This window comes from Macrobrachium nipponense, chromosome 11 (assembly GCF_015104395.2).
Source record: "Macrobrachium nipponense isolate FS-2020 chromosome 11, ASM1510439v2, whole genome shotgun sequence".
In the NCBI taxonomy this organism is placed as follows: Eukaryota; Metazoa; Arthropoda; class Malacostraca; order Decapoda; family Palaemonidae; genus Macrobrachium; species Macrobrachium nipponense.
This window is the reverse complement of record NC_061087.1, coordinates 3,076,644-3,100,019: the sequence shown is the minus strand read 5'-3', so window position 1 is coordinate 3,100,019 and position 23,376 is coordinate 3,076,644. Positions and strand designations below refer to the sequence as shown.

Genomic DNA, 23,376 nt, shown 5'->3' with positions numbered 1-23,376 from the left:
TCTTAGTAATCAATTAGTAGATGGCTTGGATAAATAAAAATATCAGTTGACAGTTGTCTGATTCCGCACTAGTACTGTCAAAGCAATAGAATTTGCAATTTCTGTGAATACATACAAATTGTAAAGAAAGAATTTGGTCTTAATTGATCACCCCATCCATTTAGACCAACAACAAAGAAGAAAAGTGTTCTTCATAGTTAGGATGGGATTGTCCCTCTGGAAATGTCTCTCTTTCTTTCAAATAGGTATTTTACTTGGAAATGACTTGAGTTCCTTCAAATGATTATAGTATTACTTGGAAATGTCTCACTTTCCTTCAAATGGGTATTTGATATGTACAGTATAAGTAACAATTCAACCTTTGATCTACCACTCTCCACCAGGCATTATGTAGCTAATAAAAGCAATAGATTTGTGTCCACAAAAGATTGTTTACATTTTTCATTTTTATCTTTATCTTACTGTGAATGATATTGGGCTCTGTATTGGTCATGAAGCTCTAGATGACTTATAACTAATTCTGGAACTTCATCTTCCAGCATTCTAACTAACCTCTATAGCTTTTACAGAGTTCCTTCATATCTTTTCTCATACATTATGAGATGATGAATACATTTATTATGATGGTTGGTGCTATATTTGTTGTTGTGATATGACACTGAAATTGAGACCTGCTTTTAGCAAACTGTATTTATGGTTCTTGTGAGGTGTTCATATTTCATCTGATAAATATTTACAGTATACTATATTACTGTCTCAGTATTTAAGTAGTTATTGGTACTTGTTATCTATTAAATCTCAGCTGTTTTTGACACAAATAATTTAGTAAAGTTACATGATTGGTAGTCATTGTGCATTTTTATGTTATTTTGCAGAATCAAAGGCTTGTGGACATGCTAATCGCTCTGTTAATGTTAATTTAGTGAAGAGGACTTTAAAACAGGGCCAAAGCATTGGAGAGTGTACACAATGTCGGAAGGGTCATAAATCAGAACTCAATGATGAAGATTCCAACATTGTTTTTGTAAGTGTTATGTAGATATTTGCACTTTTATTAATGATTAATGTATAAGTCCATTCACCAAACCTTCTTATTTTATCATTTTTCCCCATCTTTAGGATATCATGTAGTAACATTTCTGGTGTAGTTCTGTATGGAATACCTATCATGACTACCTTCAACAGCATCTTCTTTATTAACACGAGTAGACCATTAACATGTGAACCAGTGGGGATACTCTACCTTCCTCACTCTTAGATTAATTCATCTTTGGTAGTACGTACAGGCAGTCCCCGGTTATCGGCGGTCTCGGTTAATGGCAATCTGGTTTTATGGCATTTGTCTAGCACCATAAAATCAGCGATTTATGGCGCCATAACAGGCTAAGTTTCAGTTATCAGTGCTATAAGGTGCCGATAATAGAGTTATGGCACCTTAAGTCTCATAAATTGCTGAGTTTCAGTTAATAGCGGTTTTCGCTCATCAGCACCCGGCCGAGAACAGAACCCCTGCCGATAACTGGGGACTGCCTGTAAATGGTTGTGATTCCATGTTTGAACAGACTTAGTTTTTGTTGTAGTTTTTTTATTTGAACTTTTTTCTTGTTCTTGTACTAATTTTTTAATGATGAATTGTGCTTTAAGTGTTATGTCCTTCTTTTATGTCCTTTATGCAAGCTCATACATTTCTTAGGATCTAGTCATTTGTTCAGTTATGGGTAAAGATAAGATAGAGAAGGGCATAAGTTCTCATCTACCTCTTATTTAGACGGTGATTCCTTGCCAACCCCTGTGGCTCCTTGGGTTTTTTCTCTCTCTCTTCCTCTGATGCATGATCTGGTTAGCATAACCAAATTTTGAGATTTTCAGAGGCTATTGTGTAATGGAAAAATTGTGACAATTTTCTTTCTACTTAAAACATCCTTCCTCTACTGTGCTGATCTGATTTCTTTATGAAGAGCAAACCTTTCAGGCCAGCATTACAAGATTAAAGAATGTTAACTCACTGGTCAAGTTAAATTGCAATGAATACTGACATATTTCTACTTATATTTGTGACTTGGTCCTACACCATCCTCTTCTCTCATTACAAAATTATTATTATTATTTTTTTTTTTTTGTCTATCAGTCATCCAGTTTGACTGGGTGGTTTTCATAGTGTTGGGTTCCGGTTTGCATTCTGCCTCCTTAGGAGTCCATCACTTCTACTATGTGCGCTGTTTCTAGGAGCCCACTCTTCTGCATGAGACCAGTAGCTACTTCGGCATCTAGTTTTTCCAGGTTCCTTTTTAGGGGTCTGGGATCATAAAATTTCCCCTGGCATATCCCATACCCTTATTTCTATTTTTACATCTTGATCCTTAAAAATTTTTCTTTCTTTTTCATCTACTTTGGTGTCCCATGGTATTGTGACATCAATAAGTGATGCTTTCTTCTTGCTTTTGTCAATCAACGTCACGTCTATTTGCATGTATCACCCTATCTGTTCTGATACCATAGCCCCAGAGGATCGTTGCCTTGTCTTATTATTATTATTATTTTATTTTTTATTTTTTGGTCTAGCACAGTCCTCCAATTCAACTGGGTGGTATTTATAGTGTGGTGCTGGGTGGCATCCTGCCTCCTTAAGAGTCCATCACTTTTCTTACTATGTGTGCCATTTCTAGGATCACACACTTCTGCATGAGTCCTGGAGCTACTTCAGCCTCTAGTTTTTCCAGATTCCCTTTCAGTGATCTTGGGGTCATGCCTAGTGTTCCTATGCTTATGGGTACAATTTCCACAGGAATATCCCATATCCTTCTTATATCTATTTTCAGGTCTTGATACTTAAACATTTTTTCCCTTTCTTTCTCTTCAGCAATGGTGTCCCATGGTATTGCGACATCAGTGAGTGATACTTTCTTCTTGATTTTGTCAATCAACATCATGTCTGGTCTATTTGCACAAATAACCCTATCTGTTTTGATACCATAGTCCCAGAGGATCTTTGCCTGATCGTTTTCTATCACTCCTTCAGGTTGGTGCTCCTACCACTTATTACTGCAAGGTAGCTGGTGTTTCTTGCACAGGCTCCAGTGGAGGGCTTTTGCCACTGAATCATGCCTCTTTTTGTACTGGTTCTGTGCAAGTGCCGGACATTCACTTGCTATGTGGTTTATGGTCTTATTTTTCGTATTGCACTTCCTACATATGGGAGAGATGTTATTTCCATCTATCGTTCTTTGAACATATGGTGTCTGGTTCTTAGGGACAGATCTTGTGCTGCTGTTATCATTCCTTCAGTTTCCTTCTTGAGCTCTCCCCTCTGTAGCCATTGCCATGTTTCATTGCTGGCTAGTTCTTTAGTCTGTCTCATGTATTGTCCGTGCATTGGTTTGTTGTGTCATTCCTCTGTTCTGTTTGTCATTCTCCTGTCTCTGTATATTTCTGGGTCTTCGTCTACTTTTATCAGTCTTTCCCATGCACTCTTGAGCCACTCGTCTTCACTGGTTTTCAGATATTGCCCCAGTGCTCTGTTCTCAATGTTGACGCAGTCCTCTGTGCTTAGTAGTCCTCTCCCTCCTTCCTTTCGTGTTATGTATAGCCTGTCCGTATTTACTCTTGAGTGTAGTGCTTTGTGTATTGTTATATGTTTCCTAGTTTTCTGGTCTATGCTGCGGAGTTCTGCCTTCATCCATTCCACTATTCCTGCCTTCGTCCATTCCATTATTCCTGTGCTGTATCTGGTTACCGGTACTGCCCATGTGTTTATGGCTTTTATCATATTTCCGGTGTTGAGTTTTGACTTGAGTATCGCCTTGAGTCTCTGCATATATATTCTTTCCTGATCGTGTCCTTCATCTCTTGGTGTTTTATATCCCTTCCTTCCATTATTCCCAGATATTTGTATCTTGTCTCATCTATGTGTTTGATGTTACTCCCATCTGGTAGCTTTATCCCTTCAGTCCTTGTTACTTTGCCCTTTTGTATGTTGACTAGGGTACATTTTTCTATTCCAAACTCCATCCTGATGTCCCCAGATACAATCCTTACAGTCTGGATTAGGGTATCTATTTCCTTGATGCTCTTACCATACACCTTGATGTCGTCCATGAACATCAGATGGTTAATTCTGTTGCCTCTTTTCTTGAGTTGGTACCCAGCATCCATCTTCTGCAGTACTTTTATCATGGGAATCATGGCTACTACAAAGAGTAGTGGGGACAGTGAGTCGCCCTGGAAGATCCTTCTCCTAATATTAACCTCTGCTAGTCTTATTCCAGAGCTTGTAAGTATTGTATTCCAGTTGCGCATTGTATTCTTGAGGAAGCTGATGGTGTTTTCCCCTGCCCCATATATTTTCAGGCATTCTATTAGCCATGTGTGTGGTATCATGTCAAAGGCTTTCTTATAGTCAATCGATGCCATGCTTAGGTTGGTTTTCCTTCTCTTACCTTTCTTCATTACCATTTTGTCTATCAGGAGCTGGTCTTTTGTGCCCCTACACTTCCTTCTGCAACCTTTCTGTTGGTGGGGGATGGTGTCTGTATCCTCTAGGTAGCTGTATAGCCTTTCACTGATGATACCTGTCAGTAACTTCCACATTATTGGTAGGCAAGTGATAGGCCTGTAGTTACTGGCTATATTTCCCTTACTCTTGTCTTTCTGTACTAAGGATGTCCTTCCTGTGGTCATCCATTTGGGCACATGGTGATTTGTGATACAATGCTGTTGTTCTGCTATTCATGGGTGTAGGGCCTTGAAGTTTTTAAGCCAGTATCCATGGACTTCATCGGGACCTGGGGCTTTCCAGTTGGGCATTTTCTTTAGTTGGTGTCTGACTGTGTCTGTCGTGATCTCAGTGAATCTTTGTTTTATTCTCCTTGTTTCTTCTGCCTTGACTTCCTGGAGCCATGTTGCATGTTTGTTGTGTGATACCGGATTGGTCCATATGTTTTCCCAGTCTCTTACTTGGTTTGGCTTCAGGAATTTCTTGGGGGTTGTCTTCCCCTCTTAGTTGGCTGTACGTATAGTCTTTTCTGGTTGGTTCCGAATAGTTTGTTCTGTCGGTATCCCTTATTCCTGTTCATATACTGTTGGATCTTATGTGCTTTGGCCTTAAGCCTCTGTTTTACTTCTTCTATTGTGTTGTTAAGTCCCCTCTCCTATACTTTGTATTTCTCATTCAGTTCCTCCCTTATTTTCTAGCTTCTTAGCCTTTTTTCTGCCATCTCTTTCAGTTTACTCAAGTCAGATCTCGTCACCATGATTTGCTTTTCCAGGCACCTTTCCCAGGACAGTTGCTGTTTTGGTTTCTGTTGAGTTGGTTGTACTGGCGGTGTTGGTGTTCATATCCCCTATCAGTTCTGCTACTAGTCTTGCTCCTGCATATGCCAAGTTATTTGTTTCTGTGATACTGGTGGTGTGTATTATTCTCATTATTTCATGGAACTCACTTGTTTTCTCCCTTAATTTCTTGTTGTTATAGGCTTTCATGGTGGGGACCTTTGTTCTCTCTGTATTTGGGTCCATCCATTGTCTGATCTTTTCTACCCATTCCATCCTTTCTGTTACTTTGTTGGTGTTTCTTCGTGTGTCGTTTGATATCTCATCATCCCTGTCGTCTTCTGTGGTATCATCTCTCAGTTCATCATCTTGTAATTATTATTATTATTTTGGTAGAAGTCCCTCTTTTAGGCAAATGCTGTTTAAAAGAATGGCAGAATTAAGCGAGTTGATTTTATATATTGTTTTTTTCTATTTTCCTTACAATTAGCTTCTCAGGCTCAGAGATGTTTCTGAGTAGCTGGCCAATATTCATATTGGGAATTTTCAAAAAATTATAAATGCTGAAGGTAATCTTTTATTAGAACAGGGTCTCAGGTTCAGAATTTATAATTTTTTTAAAATTCGCAATACGAATATTGGCCAGCTACTCAGAAACATCGCTGAGCCTGAGAAGTGAATTGTAAGGAAAATAGAAAAACAATATATAAAAATCAACTCGCTTTATTATTATTATTATTATTATTATTAATTATTATTATTAATTATTATTATTATAAGTTATTAATTATTATTAATTATTATTATTATTAATTATTATTATTATTATTATTATTTTTTTTTTTTTTTTTTTTTTTGCTCTATCACAGTCCTCCAATTCGACTGGGTGTATTTATAGTGTGGGGTTCCGGGTTGCATCCTGCCTCCTTAGGAGTCCATCACTTTTCTTACTATGTGTGCCGTTTCTAGGATCACACTCTTCTGCATGAGACCTGGAGCTACTTCAGCCTCTAGTTTTTCTAGATTCCTTTTCAGGGATCTTGGGATCGTGCCTAGTGCTCCTATGATTATGGGTACGATTTCCACTGGCATATCCCATATCCTTCTTATTTCTATTTTCAGATCTTGATACTTATCCATTTTTTTCCCTCTCTTTCTCTTCAACTCTGGTGTCCCATGGTATTGCGACATCAATGAGTGATACTTTCTTCTTGACTTTGTCAATCAACGTCACGTCTGGTCTATTTGCACGTATCACCCTATCCGTTCTGATACCATAGTCCCAGAGGATCTTTGCCTGATCGTTTTCTATCACTCCCTCAGGTTGGTGCTCGTACCACTATTACTGCAAGGTAGCTGATGTTTCTTGCACAGGCCTACCAGTGGAGGGCTTTTGCCACTGAATCATGCCTCTTTTTGTACTGGTTCTGTGCAAGTGCCGGGCATTATTCACTTGCTATGTGGTTTATGGTTTCATTTTTCGTATTGCACTTCCTACATATGGGAGAGATGTTATTTCCGTCTATCGTACTTTGAACATATCTGGTTCTTAGGGCCTGATCTTGTGCCGCTGTTATCATTCCTTCAGTTTCCTTCTTTAGCTCTCCCCTCTGTAGCCATTGCCAATTGTCATCGCTGGCTAGTTCTTTAGTCTGTCTCATGTATTGTCCGTGCATTGGTTTGTTGTGCCAGTCCTCTGTTCTTTCTGTCTTTCTCCTGTCTCTGTAATTATTATTATTATTATTATTATTATTATTATTATTATTATTATTATTATTATTATGAGAAATGAGTCACATTTTTCTTTTCATAGGGATCATCTAAAGTATTTGTTTTTCTAAATGAGAGGTGAAAATTGAAATTGCTCTTGGTTAGGAAGTTAAGTAGCAAGTATTTCAGTATACAATCATCTGTCCAAACCTTCAACAATTTCTGCATTTTCCAAGTGATATTTATGTTTCAGAAATTTGAATCTTTAGTAAAGATTGACATGTGTTAAAGTACAGTTACAGTTTTTCAGGGAATCTGTACTGGATGGAATAAATTTCATGTAACAGATACCTTAGATCTGCTACTTCATATATATGTAATGGATACTGCATATCCATAACATTATTTTACATAGATTTTTTCTAAGAACTGAATATATCGGAATTCTTTTGGAGTGACTATATTTAATTTTTTAATCTTTGCAGGACTCTTATGAACCCGTAATATGGTTGTGCTTGTATTGTGGACACCAAGGCTGTGATAGAAATACAAGAGAACGTCACGCTTTGCTTCATTATCGTACGCCACGTTCAGATCCTCACTGTCTTATCCTCAATACTCAGGCTTGGAATGTCTGGTACGCATACAAGACAATGAGTAGCCAAGTTTTTTGTTTGAACAAATTTGTCAGATGAATATAATACAAGCATACATTCACAAATCTTCCTACCTGTAATCTGGATCTCTTGCAGATTTGTCAACAATTTCAAATCTCCTGAGACCCCAGAATTTAACATTTCCTGGACCACAGTGCATTGTTTTGGTTGAACTGTACTGTATATGTTTACCTATTATCACATCACACTGTCATACTTGTTTGTGTAAACATATAGTAATTCACTGCTTATTTTCCAGCATTTATATATTTAGTTTTCTCTTACTGAAGCCCATTTATGACTACAGTGAATAAGAGAAATGCATCTGATGTTAAAATGACATTTCATATAAGTGACTTACCAAGTACAGTGGACTCCCCGTATTCATGGGGATGTGTACCAGACCCCCCTAAAATAGTTAAAACCCGCGAGTACATACTTAGGACCCCCTCTAAAAATTCTTATAACTGCATATCTTAAAAGTTCAAATACCAAATGTATACCTTAAATAACATCCTACTTCAAATATACCTTAAATTACTATCCTATTACTGTACGTATTAATCTTTGAGATTATAATAATAATATACCTAATTTCAAAGTCATCTTAAACATTTTACCATTGAAAATATATACATACAGTTAATAACAGAGAGAGAGAGAGAATAATTCCATACAACACCTTCCCCTCCTCTAGTACGTATATCAAACTGTCATTTACTCCCCTGCCCTCCTTTCTCAAAGTGGATAAAAAGACTGGGAATTGCTATTTCTTTTATTAATCTCATTAAAATTTGAAGATCAGTTATTAAGTAAATAATTTATTTATTTATACTACAAAACAAATAAACAGATAAGTAAGTAAGAGAGAGAGAGAGAGAGAGAGAGAGAGAGGAATTTAATTGTTATTGTTTAACCTCATTAAAGTTAATATTATATGAAAATTAGTAGAGATATAGAGAGAGAGCGAGAGAGAGTTATCCTTATTTAAAAGAATGAAATGGAAAGATTAGTGTATTTCTTTAGAATACTATTTCATATGAATTTTGTAATTACAGCTATGTAATTATTATTATTTGAAAATATTTATATACATATACTTACATGTACCATAAAAATTCTCTGATCTCAGTAAAAGAGAGAGAGAGAGAGAGAGAGAGAGAGAGAGAGAGAGAGAGAGAGAGAGAGAGAGAGAGAGAGAGAGAGAGAAATTACATGAACATCAGTTGGCAACATGCTCCCCCTTCTGTCACATTGCTTGACATATTTGCAGCTCTGAACCTTAGCTTAGTACCTGGATCTAAAAAGAAAGATGTGGGGTAGAATAGATTTTCCTTCATTCTTACGTAATTTTTTAATTTATAAACTAAAATCTTACTAATTCACTATAGAATTTTCTTTAATGAATTGATATTAATGTTGTTTACATTAATATTAATATTTGGAAATTAGTAAATCATTTATTTATCATACAAAAAACATACATCTCTGTAAGAGGAGAGAGAATTATTATTTTTATTTAGTGAAATAATTTAATCTTATTAAACTTACTAATATACAGTATTGATCAGTATTAATACTTGAAAATTAATAAATAATTATTGTATCATAAAAATGTATTTACTCATGAAAATAACATCAAAGTATAGGTAGTCTCCAGGTTACGACGGGGGTTCCGTTCTTGAGAAGCGTTGTACGCCGAAAATCGTCGTAAGCCGGAACATCATAAAAAATCCTAAGAAAACCTTACCCTTAATGCTTTGGGTGCATTAACCCTTAAACGCCTAAGGGGTATAAAAATCATCTCCCGTATGCCTAGGGGGTCTCAGAGTGAGCGCCGAAGCGGAAAAAATATTTTTTTAAAAAATTCACAGCTCGCTTAGTTTTCAAGATTAAGAGTTCATTTTTGGCTCCTCTTTTTTTCATTGCCTAAAGTTTAGTATGCAACCATCAGAAATGAAAAAAATATCATTATCATATATAAATAATGCGATATATGATAGCGCGAAAATAAAATTCCATATATAATTGTATTCAAATCATGCTGTGAGAAAAACGGTTAAAGCTAATGAGTTCATTTTGTTTTTGTTGTATTGTACACTAAATTGCAATCATTTTGGTATATAACACATTGTAAAACAATCAAAGCAACACAGAGAAAATGTTATCACAAAATGATGCATGAATTCGTAACACGCAGATGTAAAAATTTTTTTTTTTTTCAAAAATTCACCATAAATCTAAATATTTTTCTAGAGACTTCCAATTTGTTTCAAAATGAAGATAAATGATTGAATATTACTATACTGTAAGAGCTTTTACTTACAATTGCAGTTTTCGACCATTTCGGATGAGTTAAAGTTGACCAAATGTCGAATTTTTTTATATATATATTTTTTATATGCAAATATTTCAAAAATGAGAAAAGCTACAACCTTCAATTATTTTTTGTTTTATTCTACATGAAATTGCGCACATTTTCATATATAAAACTCTATGAAATGCCTAATATGAAATGGAGCAAATATTCCGAGAATGTGACGTACGCATTTCGGAGATTTGTGGCGGAGAATCCACGCGCGGAAGGAAGGAAAGTTTTTTTTTAAATTCACCATAAATCTAAATATTGTGCTAGAGACTTTGAATTTGTTTCTTTACAATGAAGATAATGACAGAATATTACTAGACTGTAAGAGTTTTAGCTTACAATTGCGGTTTTTCGACCATTCGGTTAGAGTGGAAAGTTGATCGAACGTGGTTTTTTTTTTCTATATCGTGATTTATATGCAAATATTTCAAAAAATGAGAAAAGCTACAACCTTCAATTATTTTTTGTTGTATTCTACATGAAATTACACACATTTTCATATATAAAACTTTATGTAACGGCTAATTTAAGTATGATTTTTTCGGAAGAGTTGCCGCACGGACGCAAGGAAAAAGTTTTTTCATAAATTCACCATAAATCGAAATATTGTGCTAGAGACTTCCAATTTGTTGCAAAATGAAGGTAAATGCTTGAATATTACTAGAATATAAGAGTTTTACCTTAAAATTGCGTTTTTCGACCATTTCGGTAGAGTCAAAGTTGACCGAAGGTTGAAATTTTGGCATATTGTTATTTATATGAAAATATTTCAAAACTGATAAAAGCTACAACCATGGGTTGTTATTAGTTGTATTGTGCATGAAATTGCGTACATGTCCATATATAAAACTTTATGTAACGGCTAATTTAAAATGGTGCAAACATTACGACAATCGCACGTATGATTTTTTCGGAAGAGTTACCGCGAGGACGCAAGGAAAAGTTTTTTTCATAAATTCACCATAAATCGAAATATTGTGCTAGAGACTTCCAATTTGTTGCAAAATGAAGGTAAATGATTGAATATTACTAAAATATAAGAGTTTTAGCTTACAATTCCGTTTTTCGACCATTTCGGTAGAGTCAAAGTTGACCGAAGGTTGAAATTTTGGCACTTATCGTTATTTATATGAAAATATTTCAAAACTGATAAAAGCTACAATCATAAGTTTTTTTGTTGTATTCTACATAAAAATGCGCACATTTCCATATATATAAAACTTTATGTAACGGCTAATTTAAAATGGTGCAAAAATTATGTCAAAGTGACAAAATAATTTCTTAGATGTGTCACTGATACTTTTTAGTGCAATAAGAAAGAAATTCGCGCTTGCGCGCCTTCGTAGCGATTGTAAACAAAACAACACTTTGATCCGTGAACTCCCAGCATCCCCCAAGGCGCGTGATTCAAAAGTTTTCGGCTGGTAGGCCTATAAGTATTTTTCCGCGAATTTTTAAAAAACTTCTTTATGTCGACGTAAATTATGTCCAGTCGGCACCCAAAAGACAATTTATCTCGACGTAAAATACGTCCAATAGGCATTTAAGGGTTAAAAAGTATGTAAAATGCACAAACCCTTGAACCTGGGCATGTGCCTGAATGGTGAGAGCGAGTGTCCAAAGAGATACAAGCGCACTGCGATCAGTGCCTTCATCAGGGGAGCTCTCTCACTGCTCTTCTTGGAAGGACACACACACTGAATTAAAGTGTGTTGCCCAGGTTTTAATTAATGGGTATGCCAGCCGGGACATAACAAAATGCATTCGAAGAAACATCGATAAATGTTATCAGCAGGAGCCTTGCCCTGCCGCCCTTGAAAACGTTACTCTCTTTTACAAGGGAGTATTTCACAAGGAATACAAAGAGGACAAGCAAGCACTTCGCAACTTCATAGAAAGGAACGTCTCCCCTATGGACCATGCTAAAAATGTTAAACTGATAATTTACTACAAAAGTAAAAAGACCAGTGGCCTGATCATGAAAAAATAATCCAGCCCGCATGATGCAGGACCCTCTCAAGAAAACTAACGTTGTTTACCAGTACAAATGCCCTGTCCGGCAATGCCCCCGATGCCTACATTGGTATGACAACTATGCAATTTTCCAAGAGGATATCCTGTCACGCTCAGGAAGGCAACATTCATAATCATGATAAACACTCACAATATCAGGATAACCCGGAAGGACATAATTCCTAATATTGGAATTATTGATAAGGCGGCAGAACACCACTGCCTCTGTCTCCTGGAGGCCCTACACATCGGAAAGGAGAGACCCAGCCTCAACACCACACAAGAGACTTCCCTCCTCCCGACAGTGGTGCATTGGGTGCCACCCACCAGCACCCCGGAGCCAATCGAACGGACCAATCAGGTGGTGCCCCCATCTACTGGCAATGACCTTCCCAATACTACCCTCCTAGTCTCCAGCGTCCGCATGTAAAGACCAGTGCGAGCATCCACCTCTGGGAGACGGCTTGACTCAGGTACTTAATCCCCTGTCCAGCCAGTGAAAACTCAGCTCTCACAAGACAGAGCACCCGGGACACTATAAATACCATCAGATGACCCCATTCCAATCAGTTCAAGCCCACCCTTCCTTGAAAATTAACCGAAGATACGGTTGGAAACGGAATTCTGCTGTGCCCTTAGACAACAAGAACAAATCCTGATTTCCAGACTGAAATTTGTAAACTCTATTACGACCATACGCCACTTTTAGTTTTCATATGAATAAATTAAAGTTTTCAGAAGACATTTCCTTAATCAGAATATGAACATTGGCCAGCTATTAGCAAACATCATAATAAGATTAAGTAAACTCTAAGAAAGAAACTTATGTGAAAAGAAACAAGTGGTAAAAAATTGGTTCTCTCCCCTTTATAGGTTCAGGAAGGACCCCTGTATAGCACCCAGGGTACCTCCTTATAGTGAACCCTGTTGGTAGCTGAGCTCGTAAACTGGTTTTTTCATTTGTTATAGATATGATGCTCAGAATTTATACAATTGGAATGATATTAAAGTGGTTGTAATAAAAAATCCTAAGAAAACCTTACTTTTAATGCTTTGGGTGCATTGAAAACTATGTAAACTGCATTCTTATAGCATTTTTCATCAAAAAACCTTCAAAAATTGATTATTTTGCGTTTTTGGTGTCATATTTCATCTGCCAGATGAGCGTTGTAGGCGTCATAACCCTGGAACATGCGTCGTAACCCTGGAAATAATGTCTGATGATTATAATTGAAAAGCGTCGTAACCTCGGTACGTCGTAAGCCGAGACCGTCGTAACCCGGGGACTGCCTATATAAGCATTTTTAAAGGGTACATTAAATGATGAAATAATGATTTATAGTTAATTTTTTAATGATATTAAGTTTAATAAGATTAAGTAACATTAAATTATGAAAATAAAAATTCTCTCTCTCTCTCTCTCTCTCTCTCTCTCTCTCTCTCTCTCTCTCTCTCTCTCTCTCTCTCTCTCTCTCTCTCTCTCTCTCTCACTGTGATGAGATGAGAGGATTTTTATGCATATGTAATACTTATGTTTATTGGTTTTGTATGATAAATAAATGATTTACCAATTTTCAAATATTAATATTAATGTAAACACAGCAAATTTTCAATTCATTAGAGAAAATATAGAGAATTAGTAAGATTTTAACTCAGTAAATATATTCCTTGCATCTTTTTCCCTGCCTTTTCAGACCGAGGGTGGAGGGTGTAACCTGCCAATTATATAAAATATCTTGGCATATTGGCCATGAAGGGTAGAAAGTGTTGTCCATGCTTGGATCTCTCTCTCTCTCTCTCTCTCTCTCTCTCTCTCTCTCTCTCTCTCTCTCTCTCTCTCTCTGTAAGGTCTGTAAGGTCTCTCTCTCTCTCTCTCTCTCTGAAGGCGAAAGATGGGTAGATAGATAGATAGAAAGGAAGAGTGGTTGATAGAAAGATAAGCATATTAATATGTACTGTATTGACACATTTAATTGTTTAACCATGTCAGCAAATCAGTTTCTCTCTCTCTCTCTCTCTCTCTCTCTCTCTCTCTCTCTCTCTCTCTCTCTCTCTCTCTCTCTCTCTCTCTCTCGTTATTGGCTGGATGGGTTAGATGTACGTACTGTGCATGTATACATTTTGGAGGGTAAATTGTTTAAGATGACTTTGATTATATTTAATAATATAATTTCAAAGATTAGTACAATACTTAATAGGATAGTAGTTTAAGGTATATTTGATGTAGGATGCTAGTTTAAGGTAAACATTTGGTATTTGAACTTTCAAGATAGGCATATATAAGCATTAGTAGAGAGGGTGTTAACTATTTGTGAATTTTAACTGCTATTTTGGGGCCAGGCCTTTTGTGGTACATATCCCCTGCAGATACGAGGGTAGACTGTAGTGTACTACTGTATGTACTTGAATTTGTTGCTTGGCCTTGTAATTTTCACTGAACTACTCCTTCTGATCACATGTGAATCTAAATATTTTTTTATCTTTTAAGGTGTTATGAATGTGATTCCGAAGTACAGCAGACTAGTTCAAAAAAACTTCATGAAATAGTTGAGTATATCAAACGGCAAAAGGATATGGCACCAAATCGTTCAACTCCTCCTAGGACCATTCCAGGTGAGCTTTATAAGTCTTTTTTTTCTGTTAAGGAAAAAGTATTTTAGTTATTGTACCATATAAGCAGCCCTCTGTTATGGGGGGTTCTGTTCTGACGGCTTGATAATAAGTGAAAATCGGTGATTTTTGGTGCTTATTGATGCCAATAACAGATGTTGGTGTTGATAACTGGTTAATCCTTAAAACGCTGAAGCGGTATTTTAAAAATCGTTTCCCGTATGGCTCCATTTTTTGTCATTGCCTGAAGTTTTGTATGCAACCATCAGAAATGAAAAAAATATAATTATCATATATAAATATTGGGATATGACTGCAAAAAAAAATTTCATATATAATTGTATACAAATCATGCTGTGAGCTAATGAGGTAATTTTTTTCCGTTGTATTGTACACCAAATTGCGATCGTTTTGGTATGTAACACATTGTAAAACGATCAAGGCAACACAGAAAATATTATCACAAAATGATGCATGAATTCGTAACGTGCGGACGTAAAAAAAAGCTGTTTTCAAAAATTCACCATAAATCGAAATATTGTGCTTGAGACTTCCTGTTTGTTGCAAAATGAAGGTAATTGATTGAATATTACTAGATTGTAAGTGCTGTAGCTTACAATTGCAGTTTTCAACCATTTTGGTTAAGTTAAAGTTGACCAAAGGACGAATTTTTTCAATTTATTGTTATTTATATGAAAATATTTCAAAACTGATAAAAGCTACAACCATAGGTTGTGTTTTGTTGTATTCTACATAAAATTGCACACATTTTCATATATAAGAGTTTATGTAATGGCTAATTTAAAATGGTGCAAACATTACGACAATCAGACAAAAAATTTATGATTTTTTCGGAAGAGTTACCGCGCGGATGTAAGGAAAAAGTTTATTTCATAAATTCACCATAAATCGAAATATTGTGCTAGAGACTTCCAATTTGTTGCAAAATAAAGACAGTTGATTGAATATTACTAGAATGTAAGAGTTTTAGCTTACAATTGCATTTTTTGACCATTTCGGTTGAGTCAAAGTTGACTGAAGGTTGAAATTTTGGCACATCGTTATTTATATGAAAATATTTAAAAACTGATAAAAGCTACAACCATGGGTTGTTTTTTTGTTGTATTCTACATGAAATTGCACACATTTTTTTTCATAAATTCACCATAAATCAAAATATTGTGCTAGAGACTTCCAATTTGTTGCAAAATGAAAGAAAATGATTGAATATTACTAGAATATAAGAGTTTTAGCTTAGTTTTAGCTTACAATTGTGTTTTTCGACCGTTTCGGTAGAGTCAAAGTTGACTTGAAGGTTGAAATTTTGGCATGATTGTTACGTATTTATATGAAAATATTTTAAAACTGATGAAAGCTACAACCATAAGTTTTTTGTTGTATTCTACATGAAATTGCACACATTTTCATATATAATACTCCATGTAACGGCTAATATAAAATGGTGCAAAAATTATGTCAAAGTAACAAAATTTCTGAAATGTGTCTCTGATACTTTTTAGTGCGAGAAGAAAGAAATTTGCGCTTGCGTGCCTGGGTAACGATTGGAAACAAAACAACGCCTTGATCCGTGAGCTCCCAGCATCCCCCAAGGCGCGTGATTCAAAAGTTTTTGCCTAGTAGGCCTATAACTATTTTTCCGTGAATTTAAAAAAAAACTTTTATATTGACGTACCATACGTCCAATCGGCACCCAACAGACAATTTATATCGATGTTTAATACGTCCAATCAGCATTAAAGGGTTAATGGCGCCCCTGTTAGGTATGTATTGGCGCTAATACTTTATTATCGATGCTGATAACCAGAAATCAACGCATTTCGACTGTGATTTTTGGTGCTGGACAAGCCCCATAAAACCGGATTGCTGATAACCATGGCTGCCAATAACTCGCAAATAGTTGGAACCCCTATAAAAATGCATAAAACCTCCTATTTTGTAAGTTAGAACTCAAGAAAAATCCACTAAAAATTTTTATACTTGGTTTTTTAAATAGTTTTATCACAAAAAGTGCATTTTATGATGAAATTGATAAAAAAAACCCAGGAATTTGTGGATATTTCCCTTAAAAAAAATACTGTGAATGGGCGAATTTTCCACGAATAATGCGGGGAAAAGTTCCAGAGAGAAATCCACGAATGTGTGAGTCCATGAATCCAGAGAATGCGAATACGGGGTTCCACTGTATATATATAATATAGTATATGTATGTTCCAATGCTGTATACCTACCTCTAATTACTTTATTAGGAGAATCCTGGATGTCAATCTGGTACTGACCAGAAAAAACTGGTCATTTCCTCCCGACCCCCAGCTAGATATGCCCCAGGGTCGAAGATCACAACCTCTGACCTGCAGTCCTTTCCTGGTCGTTGTAGCGTTCACACGCTTCAGCTTGTCGTCCGTTACCGGCCCGTTTCCCTTTGTATTTCCCTATGTGCGGGTGTTGACCGCGTGTGTGTTGGTGTCAGTTTTAAGTTGGAGGCTTCTTTTCTACGACGTTGCCCTGGTCCTGAGGGCAGTGCTTGTGGGGCTTTTCTTTCTCCAGTGAAGATTAACCCCCACACTTTTTTTAACAGGTGTTGGTGCTGCCGTTTTACGTCATGGGATCTGGCATTGACAAGGAGGAAGAGGAAGCCTCGATTCCCCTCCAAGAAGTCATCCTTGGAAGTTCCGAGGGGTAGAAGCATGAGCCGGGGACCGGGAGGCCCTTCACCTTCCCCGGTTCCGCTTCAGGACTCCCCAGAGGAGTGTCAAGATTTTTCCCCCGTCCCCTCTCAGCGTGGGGACCTAGGTGAGTCCATTGCCTGGGCCCCTGCCAAGGATGGGGCCCAAGGAGTCCTTTTCTTTGCCCCCACAGAATGTGCCGTCGGACGACCCGCTTTGGAGTGTCCCGCTGCGGCGTGTCCCGATGCGGAGTGTCCCCTGATGCGGAATGTCCCCTGATGCGGAGTGTCCTGATGCGGAGTGTCCTGATGCGGAGTGTCCCGATGCGGTGTGTCCCGCTCCTGAGAGGAGCGCTCCGCTTATCCAGCCAAGGCTTCTGTTAGAGTTTTTCTATCAGTCATCGGAGCCCCATGGTCACATCCTGGGAGGGATTGACGCCTCTCGAAGTTAGAGGGAGGTGATGGGTCCCTCAGTGGGCCACACCTGGTTCTGGACAGGTGCCCCTCGCACTCTGTTCAGACTTCCCCATGGAAGTGCTTTGGCGGAGGGATGGAGTATGTCAGGGGGGTGCACCGCAGCGTGGACCACTCCCCCACTCCCCCCCCTCCCCCCCCTCCAATGATGCCTTCACTGTTGACCCCCTCCCCAGGCAGACGTTCACTCAGATGAGGTTCCCCATAGGAGGGGGTACGAGGCATAGAGGCGCCGGCTTACATGGAGTCGGGCGGGTTCGGCCCCCCCTGGCTCACGCAACACTCCGCTCTCCTCATCATAGCCCACCAGAGCGGCTCGGGTAGGTGTGGTAGCCACCATGACGGAACATGCCGTTTCGGTCGACCCCACTCCCCGGACTTACGGTCCGCACCGTGTTCGTCCGTACTTATGGTTCCCATGACGGTCCCACGAACGGGGTGCGCTGCTGCCCCGTCGACCTCTCCCTCTGTTGGAGTTCCCCTTAATAAGAGGAGTCGTGTTTCGTGGAGTTGAGCGAGTACGGCTGCGTCGTTGCTGGGAATGGAGAGGTTGAGATAGATGCTGTAGCCAACATGATGGGGCTCGCAGTTGGTGGCAGTATGCTCCTCTCTCCTGATCGGACAGTCTGCTCCGCTCTCCTGGTCGGGCAGCATGCTATGCTCCCAGTCGGGCATTACGCTACACTCTTCCTGTTGGATGGAACGTCTCTCCCTGTCGGACGGTCGCTCTGCTCTCCCTGTTGGCTGGCCCACTCTGCTCTCCCTTTTGGACGCCCCGGTCCGCTCTCCCTGTTGGACAATCTGCTCCGCTCTCCCTGTCGGAAGGCCCGCTCCACTCCCCCTGTTGGACGGCCCGCTCCGCGCCACCTGTCCGACGGCCTGCTCCGCTACCCCTGTTGGACAGTCCGCTCTGCTCTCCCCGTCGGACGGCCCGCTCTGCTCTCCCTGTCGGACGGCCTGCTCCGCTCTCCCGGTTGGATGGCCTGCTCTGCGCTCCCTGTTGGACGGCCCGCTCTGCTCCCCTTGTCGGATAGCCTGCTCCGCTCTCCCGGTTGGATGGCCTGTTGTGCGCTCCCTGTTGAACGGTCCGCTCCACTGTCCCTGTGGGACGGACCGCTCCGCTCTCCCTGTCAGACGGTCTGCTCCGCTCTCCCCGTCGGACGGCCTGCTTTACTCTCCCTGTCGGACAGCCTGCTCTGCGCTCCCGGTTGGACGTCCCGCTCCTCTCCCCTTGTCGGATGGCCTGCTCCGCTCTCCCGGTTGGATGGCCTGCTGTGCGCTCCCTGTTGGACGGCCCGCTCTGCTCCCCTTGTCGGACGGCCTGCTCCGCTCTCCCGGTTGGATGGCCTGTTGTGCGCTCCCTGTTGAACGGTCAGCTGTGGGACGGACCGCTCCGCTCTCCCTGTCAGACGGTCTGCTCCGCTCTCCCTGTCGGACAGCCTGCTTTACTCTCCCTGTCGGACGGCCTGCTCTGCGCTCCCGGTTGGACGGCCCGCTCCGCTCCCCTTGTCGGATGGCCTGCTCCGCTCTCCCGGTTGGATGGCCTGCTGTGCGCTCCCTGTCAAACGGTCCGCTCCGCTCTCCCTGTCGGACGGACCGCTCCGCTCTCCCTGTCGGATGGTTGCTCCACTCCCCCTGTTGGAAGGACCGCTCCGCTCTCCTTGTGGGATGGCTCGCTCCTCTCTCCCGTCGGCCGCTCCGCTCTCCCTGTCGGACGGACCGCTCCGCTCTCCCTGTCGGACGGTTGCTCCACTCCCCCTGTTGGAAGGACCGCTCCGCTCTCCCTGTGGGATGGCTTGCTCCTCTCTCCCGTCGGCTGCTCCGCTCTCCCTGTCAGATGGCCTGCTCCGCTATCCCTGTGGGACGGTCTGCTCCGCCTTCCCTGTCGGACGGCCTGCTCCGCTCTCCCCGTCGGACGGCCCGGTCCGCTCTCCCGGTTGGAAGACCTGCTCTGCGCTCTCTGTCGGATAGCCCGCTCCGCTCCCCCTGTCGGACATTCCGCTCTGCCCTCCATGTCTGACAGCCTGCTCCGCTCTCCCGGTTCGACGGCCTGCTTCACTCTCCTGGTTGGACAGCTTGCTCTGTGTTCCCTGTCGATCGGTCCACTCCGCTCTCCCTGTCGGACGGTCGCTTTACTCCCCCTGTTGGAAGGACCACTCTGCTCTCCCTGTCGGACGGCCTGCTTCGCACTCCCGGTTGGGCGGCCTGCTCTGCTCTCCCTGTCGGACGGCCTGCTTCGCACTCCCGGTTGGGCGGCCTGCTCCGCTCTCCTGGTTGGACGGCCTGCTCTGCGTTCCCTGTCGGACGGACTGCTCTGCTCTCCCTGTCGGACAGTCGCTTCACTCCCCCTGTTGGAAAGACTGCTCTGCTCTTCCTGTCTGACGGCCCTCTCCACTCTCCCTGTCGGATGGCTCGCTCCTCTCTCCCTGTTCGACGGCCTGCTCCGCTCTCCCTGTCTGACAGCCCGCTCTGCTCTCACGGTTGGAAAGTCTGCTCCACTCCCCCGGTCAGACGGTCCGCTTCGCATTCACCTGTGCTCATGGTTCCATGATAGTCCTGTGAGAGGGTGGCACCACTGCCCCGTTGGCCTTTCCCCTGCACGCTACGCCTGCCAGTGGGACTCCTGATGGCTCCTCTGGTAAGGCCTCTGACTCCGCTTCCAGCGAGGCTCCTGCTTCCGCTGGTAGCCTCCGGAGTGAGGCATCTAGCTGCTCGGGAGTACACCCCTTCCCCGTGGTGGGGCCTGCTTGGTCTTGAAGGGTGGCGGTGATGATTCATTCCTGACCACCCAACCACTGCCCCAATGGACGGACTGGGTCCTGAGGTGGAGAGACGCAGTTTTCGCTCGCCTCCCGACAGGGAGGCGAAGGTCCTGCGGAACCTTCCAGGGTCCAGGGTCAGGCGAATCTCTTTTCCAGGATCGCCTGGTAGAAGAAGCCATCGAACGGGGGAAGAAGGTGAACCAGGACTCCTTCGTCTATAGGGTGTCATCCTCGGGCAGGCAACCGGTGCCAAGTTGAAGTATCAAGTCACAGGAGCTGAGACAAGGACTCAGACTGGGGGAAGGGGTCCCCTCGTGTATGTCAGAATCATCTGCAGGGGGCTGGAACCATCAGGGAACGCAGCCCTCCTCCAGGACTGCTAAAGCCTTCTGCTCCTCTTTAGACCCAGGTCCGCGCCCTCTTGCAGAGGAAAAGGTGGCTGCTTCCCCAGGAGGAAGTAGGAGGGAGGCCTCCTATCCGACTTGACGCCTGGGGGGGGGGGGGGGGGGGTTACCCCTCCAATCATTGGTGGGACTGGGAGCACCTCGGGGCCGATCTCTGGACTGTCCAAGTTCTTAGGGATGGTTACTGGATCCTTTTCTGAGACATAACCTCCCCTGACGGGGGAGCTGGACAGCGGGGCATTCAGCCTCCGGACCCCTCGGTCTGTGCTGGGGCCCTTGAGGGAAGGGAACCTCTAGGACGTATACTTGATCCAGATCCCAGTACAGGTATTCTCCTACTTACGATGAGGTTAGGTTCCGAAAAACCCATCGTAAGTTGAGAAAATCGTATCTCGGATATAGCCTAGCCTACACTAAGTTAATCAGTACCATATAGGCTAGGCTATATACACATATATGGAAGATTAGCCTACACTACACAGTATACCTATACATATATGGTATAGTAATTATTAATATCAGCTAGTTCGGGTGTTTCAATGCAGATTGACTTATGATAATTAAGTATAAAAAGAAATTTAATAATAAGAACAAGGATCAGACTGTAGCGTAAAGGGTACTCACCAAGATTCGGTCCGTTGTCGGCATACGTGATCGGTGTCAGGCTGTTCATGGCTACTATAACTAAAGATCGGAAGAGGAGGATGATGATAAAGCAGCAGGATCATCAATTCGCTCTTCCTCAGATAGAATTTCTTCTTCTGTTAGTTCAGGTGTCTCGAGGAAACAACTGTTCCGAGACGTACAGGATCGAGTCTCAAGTGAGGGGGTAGGGCTGGGGGAAGCGGAATGCACTGGAGTCGTTCTCTTGAAGAAAAAATCCATTGTAGGTTGCACTGTGCGTTTTTTTCGTTCTTCATAAATTAATCGGTAACATGCAACACTGTCTTGATGAGCCCTCTGAACTTTGGCAAACCGTTCATCGTCCCCATCCATTTCACTTAAAAGTTTCAGTCCTTGATCAAATAAAGCAAACGCCTCTGCCAGTTTTTTAGTCGTAAACGTTCGCTCCGACTCTTTTATTTCTTCTTCCTCTTCTGCTTTTTTTTTTCTCTTCTGCAAGTGCAATTAAATCCTCTGCCGTTAGCTCTACATCTTGCACATCTATAAGTTCTTGGATATCTTCCTCGTCAATTTCTAAATCTAAACTTTTCCCAAGTATCAAGATCTTTTTATTGATTTCCACTTCTTCATTCTGATCGAAACCTTTAAACGAGTTCACATACACTTTCAGCAGATTTTTCCAGACCCCATTCATACACTCTTTCTTTACCTCCTTCCACGCCCTTCCAATGTTCATAATGGAGTTAAGAACACTAAATTCTTTCCAGAAAGTTCTGAGATCTTTCTCCTCGTTATCCGTAGCCTGAACTGCCTGCGCGAACGTGTTCCGAAGATAATATGCCTTGAACGTAGCCACAGCACCCTGATCCATGGGTTGTATGAGAGAAGTGTTTGGTGGTGCAGAAACACAACTTTTACATTCTCGTTAATATCTCCGATGTGCTGAGGGTGGCCAGGAGCATTGTCGAGAATCAGAAGAATTTTGAAGGGGATGTTATTTTTCCTACAATGATCTTTCACTTCCGGAATGAAGCAATGAACGAACCAGTCCTCGAACAATATTGCAGTCATCCAAGCTTTTTTATTATGACGGTAATGCACAGGAAGTGTATGCTTGTCGATGTTTTTTAAAGCCCTTGGATTTTCTGAGTGATAAATCATAAAGGGCTTAAGTTTATACCCAGCCACATTTCCCCCAAGCAGAAGAGTCAATCGATCCTTGTATGCCTTAAACCCGGGCATCGCCGTTGCTTCTTTGTGGATGTAGGACCGTTGTGGCATACGTTTCCAATAAAGTCCGGTTTCGTCAACATTAAAGATTTGCTCTGGCAAGTAGCCTTCATTAACGACGATCTCATGTAAAACATCCTTAAATTTAGCGGCTCCATCGGCATCAGCTAATTTTCACACTGTGAAAATTATGGCGGTTCTTGAAACGACGAAACCATCCAGCACTTGCTGCAAAACTTTTGTTGTGGTTATCATCATAATTCTTCTTCAGTTCTTCAAAAGCATGCGCGCCTTTGTCTGAATGGTTAAGAGGGTGAGCGGCATACGCTTTTGTATTTGATCCTCCTCCATCCACGTGACCAGTAACTGCTCCATCTCCAAAGGTTTTTCCAAAGGCCCTATCCTCTCTTTTGATATAACCGTTGAATGAACTGAAGCAGATGCCTTTACCAGCATCCATTACGCGTTTCTTGTCCTTGAGGATGGTGGATACCGTCGATTGCGATAAACGTTCGTCACGTGCGATAACCATGACTGCCTTTCCCGCTTCACGCTGGTTTATTATTTTCAGTTT

At 41.4% G+C, this 23,376-nt stretch overlaps 1 protein-coding gene across 1 annotated transcript in view; it reads left to right on the top strand.

Annotated features, from left to right (window-relative positions):
* The window catches only part of LOC135216856 (ubiquitin carboxyl-terminal hydrolase 16-like), a 426,609-nt gene that overhangs the window by 107,089 nt on the left and 296,144 nt on the right, over positions 1–23,376 (top strand). The window contains 3 exon segments of the mRNA XM_064252406.1: positions 876–1,024; positions 7,464–7,615; positions 14,504–14,628. Of these exon segments, the coding sequence (XP_064108476.1) occupies positions 876–1,024; positions 7,464–7,615; positions 14,504–14,628 (426 nt within the window).